This window comes from Netta rufina, assembly GCF_964035555.1.
Source record: "Netta rufina genome assembly, chromosome: 1".
In the NCBI taxonomy this organism is placed as follows: Eukaryota; Metazoa; Chordata; class Aves; order Anseriformes; family Anatidae; genus Netta; species Netta rufina.
In genome coordinates, this window is record NC_140123.1 from 96,764,394 (window position 1) to 96,778,718 (window position 14,325).

A 14,325-nucleotide genomic window follows, 5' to 3' on the forward strand; every position below is an offset into this window, starting at 1 on the left:
ACAGTACTGTTATTGCTTCATAAAGTGAAACTAAGGCATAACAAAACACGTTAAGGACAAAGTAGAAGTAAAACTTACTGTTCCCTGTAGTTTGGCCTTTATCCTTCCTTACGTAAATGCTCACAGCTGATACATTGTTGACAGGTTTCATGTGTGTTTTTTTTTTTTCCTAATACATTAATTTCTTTAAGGTTACATTAAATGAGGATGGAGGGGGGGGTCTGGATGTAGATTTGGACTGTTCATTGTGCTGAAGTCTATTTTTGTATCTGGCTTTTAGCATACAAGGAAGTTTCAGTATCCTAGCAAATAAGGAAGAGTGGCCAAAACTATACTCAGCCACAAGGCTTCTTGGAATTGAGACGGGAATATTAATTTTTAAACATAATTGCTTGCACCATTTAAATATTTAAAATCTCACAGAATAAATAATGGTGGCATCAAAGAATTTATTGTGAAATGTTGCTGTCCTATTAAAGTTTTGGGGCAGCGGCTTGGAGGGTGTCAAAGTCTCCACAGTGACTGGTATTTATTTATGTTTAGTAACCTCTCTGCTCCCCACCTGGTCTGATTTTCCCGGAGGACTTTGCCCTTGAGAAGCTGTCACTGGATGTACAGGTATCTGTGTGGGCCCCTTTCTCCACTCCTGCCCCCGTGACTCAGACCGTCGCTGTCTCCACCTGCACAGTTGTGCTGTGCCTGTTGGTCGGGTGGGAAGGTGTCCCATGGGCGCTGGCACGCCACGGAGGGGAAATTTCCCTCAGAAGTTAAAGCTAGATAGTGATCACAACCACCACCCTTTGGCAGATGTCTCGGCACCAACGGAGTCTGGATTCATGCGTTTGCGTTTGGGTGGGTGACGCTGCGTGTGCTCCTTCTGGTCGTTGTGCTCTGCCTCTTCTAGGTGAGGTCCTCGTGTGCAGGCAGAACATTATTTGGTGGTAGAATGGATCAGTTGAAGTGTAATTACTAATAAATACACTTGCATATAATTTACTGGTAAATGCTCTTGCAGTGTTTTAGAAAGTAGGATTAATCTCGGCTTCCTTTAAGGTATATTTTCATAGGAATTCAGGTGGCAAAAGCAAAAAGTGCAGGCATCTGTTGTGTTAAAAGATCAGATTTTGATTCTCGTTATGTTCTACGGGAATGAGAACTGAATTGCTGTTTAAACTAATCTAGTGACAGATTAAGAAGAGTTAATTGCAAATCGAATTCATTGCATGAGTGTAAATGGAAACCCTGTTCCAATAAATCCAGCTCTGATGGAATCCGGTTTGGCTCACGATGGAGATGAGTATCAGCAGTTTAAATATTTAAGTTGCCATAATGGATGAGTCAGCGTGCTGGGTGATTTTTATGCTCCTTTTACAGCTCCTCGCTTTTAAATGGAGTGGATGCGACCTGACTCTCAGTGCTTTCAGTCAGCCTCGTGCTGCTGTCGGGAAAAATTGCCAGGCACAAAATCTTCTTCATCACTGCTTAGTGATTAAAAAGCATAGATTAAAACACTCCTCTAATTTTAATTTTTATTGGTCCCGGACGAGGGAAGGGGGGTATTTTTGCAGGGGGCTGTTTTTTCCCCGTTGCTCTGAGGTGACCGAGATGCTACGAGCCGCGTGTGGGGGGTGCTTCTGGAACAAGTGCCGCCTGCAGACCAGAAAGCCCCACGACGGCGGCCTTCAAAACTCATTTTTCTGCCTGACGCCGGATTGTTAACTTGAATTTGAGGTCTTAGCGCTGAGTTCAGAAGGAAATAAAGTGAATAAACTGCCGATTTCGGACACAAACGCGGTCTCCTCCCGGGCGGCACCGCGCTGCTCGCCCTGAGGCACGGCGCTGAGGCGAGGGGGGAGGGGCCGCCCCCCGCCCGCCGCTCAGCCCCGCCCCCTCCGCTCTCCCGCGTGGGCCGCGGCACCGCCCAATGGCCGCCTCCCCTTCCTCAGCCCGCCCCCGGCGGCGCGCGGCGCCGGCTTCCCATTGGCTGGCGGCCGCGTCGCTCAGCGCCTTCCCCTCGCGCTCCCGCCCCGCCTCCGGCAGCGGGCGGAAGAGCCCGGCGCGGCGCGGCGGGTACGTGCGGCCGTTGGGCGGGGGGGGGGGCGGCTGTGAGGGGCCGGGGGCGGCCGGAGCCCTCCTGAGGGGGCCGCGGGCTCGCAGCGCGCCCCGCCGGCCCTCTGAGGGGCTGGGCGGCCGGTACCGGCCGTACCGGAGCGCCCTGAGGGGAAACTGAAAGCGAAACTGCGCGGGGCTGCCCGGGGGGTGCCTGTGGGAGGCCGGGGGGCGGCCACAGGGTGCTCGGCCTGCCCCGGCCCTGCCCCGGGGCTGCGCTGTCCCCTCAGGGAGCGCGAGGCCCCGCGCTGTGGCACCGGGGGGCTCCTGGGCCCTGCTGTGCCGTGAGGCAGCCTCCTCGGGGCTCGCTTTCTGTGTTTCTTTCTGCGCTCCCCTGCCGCTGTGCTAACGTTTTGTCCAACGCCGTTGGCTGAGCGCGTTTCAGAGAGCGGCTGGTTCAACTTTCCGGGCTCAACTTCGCCTGTGGTATGTTGTCGCTCTGCTTCGTTCGCCTAAATAGCGTGCTGCTACTCCTAACTCTACTGCTACAACCTACCAAGCGTTGTTTCTATGGTTTATAACCGCCCTTGTCACGTTTCACTCACCAGCTCGTTCTTGCCAGTGTTCTCCTTGTGTTTCTGTTTATTGGACCTGAGAAATGCTTCTTGAGAGCCTGTCTGCCCGCAAGAGGGAAAGGGGAGGAGACAGATCATAGGAAGGGCACCAAAGGACAGCTAATGCAAGGGGCTCGCTTGTTTTCTTGCTGTGAAGTACGTGGAGGTAAAAGTTTAAACCCAGAGAGTGAGTTTTGTACCTTTACTCAGGTAAAAAAAGTCCAGCCCCTGTCTTTGAGAACTTGAAACCATCCTTCTGAAAATTCGTCAGGGTTCTGTCCATACAGAAGGGTATATTTGGGTTAAACCTTGTGTCTGTGCCACATTCACCTGTCATCTTCAGCCTTGCTGCTGTGATTTTGGTGGAGACTCAGCTTCACAGTGCCGCGGGCCTTTTGTGGCTGAGGTGCAGCTTATAGTTTCCTTCCTTCCTTCCTTCCCTGCTGCTGGTGTTGAGAAGCGTACACCGCAGACCGAGCTGTGTAGCAGCTCGCTGTTTGCTCAGCCACTTGTGAGCGGGTGGCCAACCTGTCGCACTGGGGCTGGCTCCGCACTCCCAGTCCCTTCCAGCACGTCTGCAGTGCTCTTTGCTTCCCCCTTGCCTCCGCCATGGGGAAGTTGTTGGCTGGACCTTGGGCTGGTTGAGTTGCCCCAGCACCCTGCTTCCTGACATCTGTTGTTCCGAGAAGCCCGCAGCCCTTACTCATCGTTCCCTCCGTCGGGTGCACGGTCGGTCAGGGATGGCCACGTCCTCTTGCAGAGTGCCCACGCTGCTGCACGAGGCTGGCATTCAGTAACTCAGGAAGAGGTGGCGTTATCACCAGCCGTGTATCTGCAAAGTCTGTACGCAGAGAATAGAATCGTAGGGAGCTATCTGAGAGAAATGCTTAATTATATTTACAGTTAAGTGGGGCTCTCTTGAATTACTAATATGAAAGACTCCGTTGCAGGATTGTGGACAGCATCAGTTAATGTTTAGATCGTACTATAAAAAGGTCAGTGGCGTTACCTCTTCTGCTCCCCATTGCTGCTGGCTGTACTCCTGCAGAAAGCTTTCTCTGTGAAATCGCAGCTTGTTTCTAGCACTAGACACGTGTAGAAATCATTCTGGGGTTTGTCTGTATCCTGTTGCAGGTTCTCCGTGCCGTGTATCTCCATGCTTGCCATTCCAGTGAAACAGGAAAATTGTGTAGTCGCTTACACATCTTTGCTGTGGAAAGGCTGCCAGCAGATAGTGTTTATCTCATCTAGTCACGCTATCTCGGGTGCTTCCCTTCTGAGCACAGTGAAAAGATTAAAGCAAAGTGCAGGTTTGGGAGCTGGTGTCAAGCACCAAAAATACAACATTGATAAAATAAGATGCTTTGGCAGAAGGCTGTCCTTAGAAAGTATTAAAAAAATAAATAATAATAATAATAATAAAAAAGAACCCTTTGTACTAGTCTCCCTAGCTCCACTAATTTTGTCGCTAATGCAGTTCTGAAAAGTCCATTTAATACCCAAGACAATTAGGTGTTGAGGAAGGTGTTGTCTCAGGCTTTTGAAGTGAGCAAAACGCCTCTGTTTTGTCCCCCAGTGTTTAAAAACCCTTAACATCGTTGCACAAACCTGCCTTTATGATTATCTGTGAAGTTTATCATCGCTGACTTTGTAAAGCTGAAGGGGTCTTAGGATAGATGCTAGCTGTATTTTCCGTGCGCAGGAGGATGGTTTCATGGTTTTAGCTGACAAAACAAACTCGCTAACCCCTTTAAGTCACAGAAGGCAATGATTGGTTTTGTTTCGTGTCAGCCTTTTCATCTGGAACATTTTGGTAGCGGTAAAAAGATTTTTTTCCTGCAGCTCTGTGAGAACGATCCAGGAAAAAACTGGGGGAAAATACGGCTTTGCTCACTCCGAAAGTGACAGAAAGTGTAATGACAAGCAAGACAACACCGTTGTTAGTGCTTGTATCTGTTCAGTGGAGGAAAGAACAGTGTGGCGCATTTGCCTAGGTGTTGTGGGCAGCCAGACCGCAGGGTGAGATCCGTGCAGCCCGCAGCGATGGGAGCCGTGAGCTGTACCCCACTGTGGGTGACCGACTGTGGGAGGAAGAGAGGATTACTGCGGGATGAGCTGGGGATTACTGCACAGCGAGGTAACGCTTCCTGGGACTGGCGAGGAACAAACGGAGTGAGTAGGGAACCCTTCGGAGAGGAGAAAAGAAGTTAGGGCTGTGGCAACAGTTGTAAATCTGTGTTAGGACAGCACGGCAATTCTGTGTGACAGCTGCAGAAAGAACAGGAATTTGAGAATTGCTAGGGGAAAGGGTGATCTAGGAGAATAACTGTAGGGTTGGGCCCAGGTATTTGACAGGTGTAAGGTAACTTTGGGACTGGTTGATTATAATGCTTCAAGGTAGCATCATAACCGTGGATGGATTTCTGGAAGTAGGTTCAGGGGGACAGACAAATTTTATATTTATTCATAGGAGGTGCCCTTTGTTTGTAGGATGGGCAAACTTAAACGTGGCTGTGAGCCACTGCTGAGCAGAAAACAGTAAATATTGCAGCTTCTGACACTCAGACTACATCCATTAACCGTCTCAGTGTGAGAACAGCGGTAGGGTAGCACAGAACCTGTTACAGCTGCTGTCTCACCACATCGTTTGAGGACGTCATCGTTTCAGTGGTTGCCTTATAACACTGCTCAACTTTGCTTTCTGTGTGTAAGTCTGACCGTGTTTATAATTCGGTGTGACTGATCCTCGTCTGCAAAGCACGATGTTCTTTGCTCTTAGTATTTAGTGGATTCACTGAGCTGATTTCTTTTCCCCTGTGGTAGAAAGGCACTGTATTATCTTTCTCGTTTGGAGACTGGGAGTATGTATCTTATCCAGCATTCCTTAGGCAGGCTCAAAGACCAAGTTTTGTTCTGCATATGAAGTCCTCTTGTGTGCATCTTACTCTGTTCTAACTTCCAACGCAGGAGAGGGTTACGGTTTAAGGGTGAAACTTAGATTGAAATATTTGCTTTTTTTGCACCTGCTTTTTTACTTGCTTTTGTTTTTGTGTTTCTATACATTTAAATAAACAGCATATTCCACTGAATTTCTCCTCTGTTTCAGACAGGATGCTTTGTGTGTGCAATGCTTACGTGTCTGGCTTGTGCAATGCTTAAGTGTTTGGCTTGTGTGCAGATTTTATTTTGTAATTCTGTTTGTGGGGTAGGTTGCTTCATTAAATGTAGCTCAATAAAGCACCCATAGAACATATGCAATATTTAATTCCTTCCAAAAACAAAACAAACAAAAAACAAACAAACAAAACAAAAGCAAACCTATTTTGAAGATGCTTCTGACAGTTTGTCAAACATCTCAAGATTTTGCTATTTAGCCTTAACTACATTGTTGGCTGTGTTTCAGGTACTTAGGACGCGGCTGTTGATGGAAGAATTCATGTAGAAGTCCAAGCTAAGCAAGGCAATCTAATCTTTGAGGACATGGCAGGGTTCTTAGATAATTTCCGGTGGCCAGAATGTGAGTGTATCGACTGGAGTGAAAGAAGAAACGCCGTTGCTTCAATAGTTGCAGGTGTATTGGTAAGTTATGAGCGCGTGGGTACTTGCCCCTCCTTGACGGATCATAAATGGGTTAAGAAATTTGGAAATATGGTACACAGTTGCATATTGTTTGTTTGTTTGTTTGTTTCAAATTTTGTGAAGTTTCACTTTTAACTGTACCCTAATGCGATATATTTCTTGGATGGTTTTTGATTAAGTGTAATTGTTAGCCAGCTTTTTTATGGATCACGCAAATTTGCATTTGTCTGACAGCAATAGACCAGTTCTGCTACCTCTCCTTCAAAAAAAGATTGAAGTTCCTAGCATGTTTTTGGCATAACTAGATATGTTTGAATACTTAAAAGATATAAAGTATGGATAAGGTATGTTTAGAATCTCGATTCTTGTTCTTAAGGAAGTACAGGGCATTTAGCCGTACACTGAGATGTAATTTGAATAGAAAACATGACAGATTTTCAAATGCTTCTGTGAGAATATCCTTGATAAGGTATATGCAGAACTTGCTTGTCAGATTTAGAGTCTGATGTGAAGCTAGTAACTTTCTAGAGCTGTGTATATGTGGTAAGGGAAAACTAAACCAGTAGTATGCCTGTACATTTGACATGTTTTGCCTGTCAGTCTCTACCCTTCTGGCCTCATAATACTGGTTATTTTATTTTAAGTTTTTCACAGGTTGGTGGATAATGATAGATGCTGCAGTAGTGTACCCTAAGCCAGAACAAATGAACCACGCGTTCCATACCTGTGGGGTGTTTTCAACACTAGCTTTTTTCATGTAAGTGTTTATAAAGGAAGTTCTTTATTTATAAAATAAATATGAGCTGTTAAACGCAGGTTTTACTAGCCCACGTGCGTATGGTAACACCAGCAATCTCTTGGTTATGAATTACTTATGAGTAATCTTGTACCTTTTTGCATGGCAGTGTTACAGCCTTTTTTTTTTTTTTTTTTTTTTTTTTTTTAAATCTGTGGCCTTTGTGTCTGTTTGTTCATTGTTCCTTCTGTTCCCCCCGCCTGTTTAAGGTAAATTACTTTTCTTATGTGCTCTGGCTGAATGTAAGAAAGCTGACCTTCCTTTACGCAAGTGGGTTCCTAGGTCAAAGTTCAGGTGTTTCTGCCCAATTGCATACCTGAATGTAAAACATTTGCATTTTTCCCTGCTTTTAATCAATTTCTACAGCTGTCTCTGTGGCCCAAAACTTCTTCAAATGGGCGAGGGCAGTGGTATTATTGTTATGAAGATGTAAATGTGGCAAGCTTGAGGGAGAAGTAGTATTTTTTACAGAATCATTCAATAGTGGAGAGAATATAAGATGGTTTTGGATGTTCAAGGCCTTCTTAACACTTGATATTTGGAAATTTTGTTTATTTTTTTTCCACAGCAGTGTAACTTGTTTTAAGAAAATATATTGTCCTTATGGGACATGTCTCACTTGAATATTTGTGGTATTTGTTGCCAAGTAGAGCAATTTAAAAGCAACTTGTATCACAAGCAAGAGACCGCTGTGTTACTGGCTATTATTATTCCTGAGATTTAGGGTAAAGGTTCTGCAAGAATGTGTGATTTTTCTTGAAATCCAGTTGGAATCCTTCCCTTAAGAGAGGTGTAGTAATGTGTGGCTGTACAGAATGCCAGTAATTTTCCAGGAATTTGTTGCATCTTAAAAAACCAAAACCCTCCAAAGCACTAGCTTTTTACTTAAGATTTTAATTGATTTTGTAGTAATCTGAAATGTATACACTTTGTTGTTCCTAGGATAAATGCTGTATCAAATGCTCAGGTGAGAGGAGACAGCTACAGTGACGGATGCTTAGGAAGAACAGGTAAATTAACTCTGAAGTCTTGCTGAATTGAAAGAATGATTATTGAGGGCTTTGTTGTTTTTAAGTGGTGGTTAAATAAATAATCAGAAGCTAAGGAGAGGAGAAAACTTCTGTGAAATTAATTTTTGTATAAAATTAACCCTTGAAGGTAAGTACTGTCTTTGTTAAGGAGGTGAGCTTGGGAAAATTTGACTTCTGTATAGCTTGAGCACCTAAACTTCTCTGCGTGTCCTGTGCAGCTGTTCCCAGAAATAAATTTCTGCCTTGTGGCAAGCTATGGGGCTTGAGTTCAGTATGAACTTCTTATTTTAGAATGCATTGCAGACATTATTTTCTTTGTGTGTCACCCATTGTGTGGTTTCTCTGGACCTGCTGTCCTCTCTCTATGTTCATCCATAATTCCCTTACGGTGTGAAATCCAGCATCTGCGTTCGTGTGATTTGCAGAATGCAATCTGGTAGAATTTACTGATTTTGAGCTAGTGTTTGATGCTTTCCTGCATTTCATTCTTCAGTCTGCTTGAGTGAATCTTTGCATATAAATATTTTTCCTTTCCCGTGAGCGAGCAGGTTGGTTATTTTCAATGGCTTCCCCCTCCGTTTTGAGCAGGTAATGTGTCAGTGCAGGACCCCCGTATTTCAATTCATATCCTGCCTTGACCTTTGCTTGAGGAGGAAGGCATGTCAGACAAAGGGACCTCTTGGGTCATTGAGTAAACCGGCAGATTTCAGCCCTCTGGAAATATTTTACTGAAGTAAGCACAGGAAGGGTTTGGTTTATTGATTTTTTTTTTTTAGTATTTTGTAATACTAAATTTGTAAATATTGTGTGTTTTTTACAGTTTTTGTATTGGAATGCCATCCTTACCTCAGAAAATCTATAACTTTGGCAAAGTACCTTGTAATTAGCCCACTCACAAGTTACTTTAAACATTGTTACAGGTGTTCCCTACAGATGAGGAGAAATTTCTGGTAATTGTGTCTTCTGTACTAAAGAGGACAAATTTTGGATTCTGTTGTCATTGATACTGGTTTTAACCCTTTCCATTTGGATCTTCAGCAGGACTGTGTCACACAATACGGTAGCAGCTTGGATCAGCTGTTGCAATGGATGGTACTCTGTGTGGTTCTCAGAGGTTTTACTGTTTCCTGCAGGTGCTCGTGTCTGGCTCTTCATTGGCTTTATGCTGATGTTTGGTTCGCTTATTGCTTCAATGTGGATTCTTTTTGGAGCATATGTTACACAGAGTAAGTTTCCTTCTTGGTTAGCTTTTTAGCAAAGAGATGGGTTTGGCTGCTGTTCTGGGATGATCATCAAATCTGACGCTTCAGTTTGGTAGCTATCTTGTGATGTAGTAGTTTGTTTAAGAGCTCTTTTTGACTTGTCTTTTTTTTTTGCTGTATAATAAGAATGTGAAAATCTTTTGGACCCTTCACAGTCCCTTACTGTATGGATATGAGAGATGCTTGAGGGAGTTGAAGTGAGGAACTACCACTATGAACCATTTTAAACAATCCAGGTATAGAAGGCTTGTGTATATAAAATATACACACTGGTAACTAATTGCGATTGTAATTCAAGAATTACTACCAAGTTGTATATAGGGGGAAAAAACAAACAAACAACAAACAAACAAACAAAATAACCAAACAGGCCCTTCATTGAAATCTAAAATCATTTTTAAAAATTACAGGTTGTCTTCTGGGGTTGAAGTTTATTTTACTTATGTAGAAAGTACTTTTGCTGTCAGCTGAAAGGCAGAAAATCCAGAGGAATGAAAGTGTGGTCTGTTCTTGCTAGAACAATGCCATCTAGTTTTGTAGCCAGAGAATAATACTGTGAATAGTGTTTTAGGTACTTCTTTCGGTACAAAAGAAGTTAATATTTCCTTTGTTACTTACTTCGCAGACACTAATGTTTACCCTGGACTAGCAGTGTTTTTCCAAAACGCATTGATATTTTTCAGGTAAGTTATCTGGGTGAGTTTCCCTCCTTCCAAAGGGGCATTGCACTCGCCTGCTTCCATATACACGGTTACCCCAGGAAAATTAATTGTAACTGAGGCTGACACCAGACTTGACCATCCACAATGTGGTGCGTGCTGCTCACTGTGCTGGGCTCCAGTATTTCAGTTCATTACCCAGCCTGACCTTTACTTGAGTAAGATGGCATGTAAGAGAGCTCTTGGGTCTCTGAGTAAGCTGAGACTGTACAGAGAACTGAGGTGGCGTTAGTCGTTCTATAAACTGACCAAACTATTTCTTAAAACCTTTATTTTTAAACTCTGCTACCTGTCTCTACCACTTCCTCCAGTGCTTAGAAACACTGCCCTATTTACTCCTCAGAGATGAAGAGAGTACTATTCAGAGAGGGTCTTCAATCCTCTTGTGCTCGTTAGTTCAGCTCTTTGTGATCTTACTGAATTTACAGCTCTAGAATGTGGATGACCAAGGATACAGATAGTATTCTGGGTGAGATGCTGTCAGTGTCTTTGGATAATGGCAATAATACTTACATCTCTACTACAAATACCTTGGCATGTATCCTGACAGCAATAGGTGAGACATCCTATTGCCTTTTTCCTGACTGTTTCGTAACAATGATTCGATGGTCTGATAACTGATACACTTAAATTTGTTTCTACTGGATGAACTTTCAGTTATGATGAGTGATGAAATTTTCTTCTATGACCATAATGGTGCGTTCTGTAATATTAAATCCGTTCATTTTATTTCTCTTAATGTCATTAAGTGCCTTATATGACACTTTGAAACTATGTGCACCTATACCAGCTCTGTTTATATGTATAATGCACTCTCTATTAATAGATGAATTTGATTAATTCAAGACAATAAAAGCATTAGTATAATTCTGAAGTTCAGTCACTGAAAAAGTTCCCAGAACCTCCTCTTTTGGAAGTTCTCACTCACTTAAATTACAATGCTAACAATTTTCCTTCTAGTACCATATCAAATGCTTTGCAGTGATCCGAATCAGGTGGCTCTGCTGTGTTGCCTTGTTGGGCAAATCAGTTCTGTTCTCACAGAAAAGAGCAGTGCCTAAATCTCTTCTGCAGTCTTGCACATAACTAAAGTGAGATGGATACCAGTGGGGATAGATTTTTGAGAACAGTTTCAATCCACTTGATATTGTCAATCTGATTTCAGTAGTTTGATAACTTACTTCTGAGGCTGTTTTTTGTTTCTGAAAGTGTCTTTCCCTAGTTTCTATTGTACTCCGTATCTCCATATACTATAGATTTCTTCTCTTTCATCTTTTAAAATTTGTTTCCTAGGTATAAATTGTGAGACAAACTACATTTAAAAAAAAAAATTAATTTTTTTAATCCCACTACTTATTTTAAGCAGTAACACTTGAGATTTTAATCTGCTGCTGTAGATTCCTTTCCTTGGACCAGATCAGGGTCAATCTGTGATGCTCTTCTCAATGTCCGTGCCCAAAGCTTTTGTTTTGATTGAAACACCCTCTTCCGTTAATGCTGGCTCATAATAGCTTTATTCCTTGAACTGTGTCTCCTTCAGGACTTTGCTTCAGCCCCGATTGTTATTCTGCTAGTTTTTTACTTATCTTAGTATGCTGTATTAATAGTTCTCTTCACTAGTTAATTGCCAAGGTGTCTAGCTTATTTTTTACTTCTTACTGTTGCCCTCTTTGTTGTTAGTATTTTTCATCTCCCCCATTATGATTCAGTATGGCAGTGCCCTGCTACCTAAGGGAAAAAGAAGTATAAGGAACAATAAGGAAATGCTGTTTGTTTTTGTTTAGACTTCTTTTGATTCAGAACAATATGCAGTTACATCCAGCCTTTTAAAAGGAATTGTACTGCAGGACTGGCTATTTTTAGTTGAGCAGTTGCTTCAGCTAGATCTCATGGTTTTAGTAATGCATAGTGAGTGAAATAGAAATAGAAGAAATAGATACAGACTTGAAGAAATATTGCAGTGTAAACGGTGTAAGAGTGTATGCTTACTATTAAGATGACCTTTCCCACCGTATGTATAACCTGTTTTTTTTTTTTTTTTTTTTTTTCCTCTTTAGTACACTGATCTACAAGTTTGGAAGAACAGAAGAGTTATGGGGATGAGAGCTCACGTCTAGCATTGTCTATTCCGTAGTTGCTATGTTGTACTCAGTATGTAGATACATCTACGTTTATTTGTTCTCGTTTTGCTTTCTAAATTGGACGAACTGAGACAAATTATGGTTTCTGTAATAAGCTCCCTCTTTTCATAGGACAGATTTGTGAATATGTACATATGACTGTATATATCTTAAAAAGGGATAGTCAGGCTTTCTTTCTGAAACCTTCAGGCTCATTTCTTCAAATACATGTTTCCATCAACTCTTAAGACTTGATCTTCCAAACCCTCACGTGTGAGAGACTTCGGTCAACCTACAAGTGAATAAGCAGGACAAAGCCTGTACCCTGTGAAAGGGGTTGTTATTTTTATGCGTACTTCAGCTATAGCTCATTTTTCAAGAGTAGACAGCAAGGGCTGCTGCTGAACCTGAAAGGGAGTAGTCAGCTCATGGAAGTGACCCAGCTAAGCCTGAATTTCGTGAGGGTAAATTCTCTTGTATGCTGAGATAAGGGTTGGTTTTTATATTTTTCTGAACAGTTATATAAAATTCTTAAGTAGCTATTTTTTTGTAAAAGGTTATGAATTTTTAAACGCGGCCCTATTTTAAGTAGGTTCTGCATGGCAAACCAGCTGTTCTTGACTGATTGCTGTAGCACAAATGAAATTTGGTAGCAGCATAGAATTATTTTCGTGCTGCTCAGTGTAATAGATAACAATTAGCATTTACTGTATTTACTGGAATTTAAAAACCCTGAAACTGATGCCAATCACACTTAAGGGATATAAATAATAAATGTGAGTCACACTAACATCTTTTAAAATTATTCTAGCATAGATTTTCTTCAGGGGATAGCTTTTTGCTGGTAAATGAACCGTTATCCTGCTGCCTATTACCTTAGGTGACAATAAAGGTGAGCGTTTCAAATGGGAATATACTGTATGTATTTATTGCTGACAATCTTTATGTCGAAATAATTGCCAGTGTTAGGGCTGCCACTTGCCCCAGTTAAAATATATCCCCTAAATCTCATGGGCACTTTATGGGAATGCATCCATTATTGCAATCCAGTTTCTTCTAGCTGGTGCACACAGACAGGGAGAACAGTGATGTTTTATAGCTTCGGGCTGATCTGATATATTCATCTTGCTGTTGGTGACTTCCTTGTAAGTTCTCTGTGTTTTTAAAGCATTCGAATCTACATTGTGTCTAAGAGCTTTTATAACTTTCCATGTATCAAGATTGCTGACCAAATGGCATTAAAACTTCAGAATGTAATTTATGTGCATGGTTACTGTATACTGTTAGTCATCTAATTGCTCCCTTGTGGGAATCTTTCCAGTGGACAGAATATGAAGCAAATAACTGCAGCTGAAATTGTGCTACTGGCTAGACTAACTTCTATCCTGATTTCATCATCCGGCAGTGAGTTACGAGATATTCACTGGTGTTCATCGTAGCTTTGTACAGAAGTTGTCTGTTTGGTTGTAATTCCAGAAAACTGCAATAAACTTTATCTTATGTTCTCCAGATAGCGAATTTCACAAGATAATTGTACAGAAGCAGCCCGTCACTGGCTCTAGTAGTGCTAACCTTTAAGCAAGTCTGACGCTTGCTTACACTTCATGATTAAAACCAAGGTTTTTGTTTTCAGTTCTGTCAGTTTTTTTGTTCAGTAGCCCAGGATATATATTTTTTTTTCCCCCCTAAGTGAGAAACAACTGCAGCCTGCCACAGTAACTTGCACAGGGCAACTTGAGGTAAGTGCTTAACTCCACAAGAACGTTTCCTTGTGCCTTAATGCAAGTTCCTAGTTAAGAAGGTTTTCTTAAGCATGCCAACAAGTGAAGAGCTTCTTTCTGAGGGTACCTGCATTTTCTACTAGCAGCTTGCTTTACTGCAACTAGTTCCTGAGTGTCTATCCCTTCTGATTTTAGGGAATTGGAATGGTCATGCTCTCTCTAGCTGCTGAGAGGTGAAAAGAGACAGCAGGGAAGAACTTTCTTCCCCTATCCTGAGCTATTGTGTAAGAATCATGCAGGCATTCATCAGACTAACTCCAGGTCCATGTTTACACTGCAGGTAGTTCAGCTGAGTCCACAACGAGCAGTGATTACTCAGTTTAGGTTTTCTGCCTCGACCAGCTGCAGTTGTGAAGCTACCCTTTGAGTTACCC

General features: G+C 42.5%; 1 protein-coding gene across 3 annotated transcripts; it reads left to right on the forward strand.

Moving 5' to 3' along the window:
• The first annotated feature begins 1,994 nt into the window (after window positions 1-1,994).
• On the forward strand, window positions 1,995-13,802 carry TMEM50B (transmembrane protein 50B). Of its 3 annotated transcripts, none has more exons than XM_084306104.1 (7): window positions 1,995-2,070; window positions 6,067-6,242; window positions 6,887-6,999; window positions 7,981-8,048; window positions 9,203-9,295; window positions 9,957-10,014; window positions 12,108-13,802. In XM_084306104.1, the coding sequence occupies exons 2-7, from the start codon at window positions 6,144-6,146 to the stop codon at window positions 12,151-12,153; spliced, it is 477 nt and encodes a 158-aa protein (XP_084162230.1). In that variant the 5' UTR covers window positions 1,995-2,070; window positions 6,067-6,143; the 3' UTR covers window positions 12,154-13,802. The 3 variants fall into 3 exon arrangements, with proteins under 3 accessions (XP_084162230.1, XP_084162231.1, XP_084162232.1); XM_084306105.1 differs by lacking the exon at window positions 1,995-2,070 and adding an exon at window positions 2,282-2,535; XM_084306106.1 differs by lacking the exon at window positions 1,995-2,070 and adding an exon at window positions 3,639-3,658.
• The last annotated feature ends 523 nt before the right edge of the window (window positions 13,803-14,325 follow it).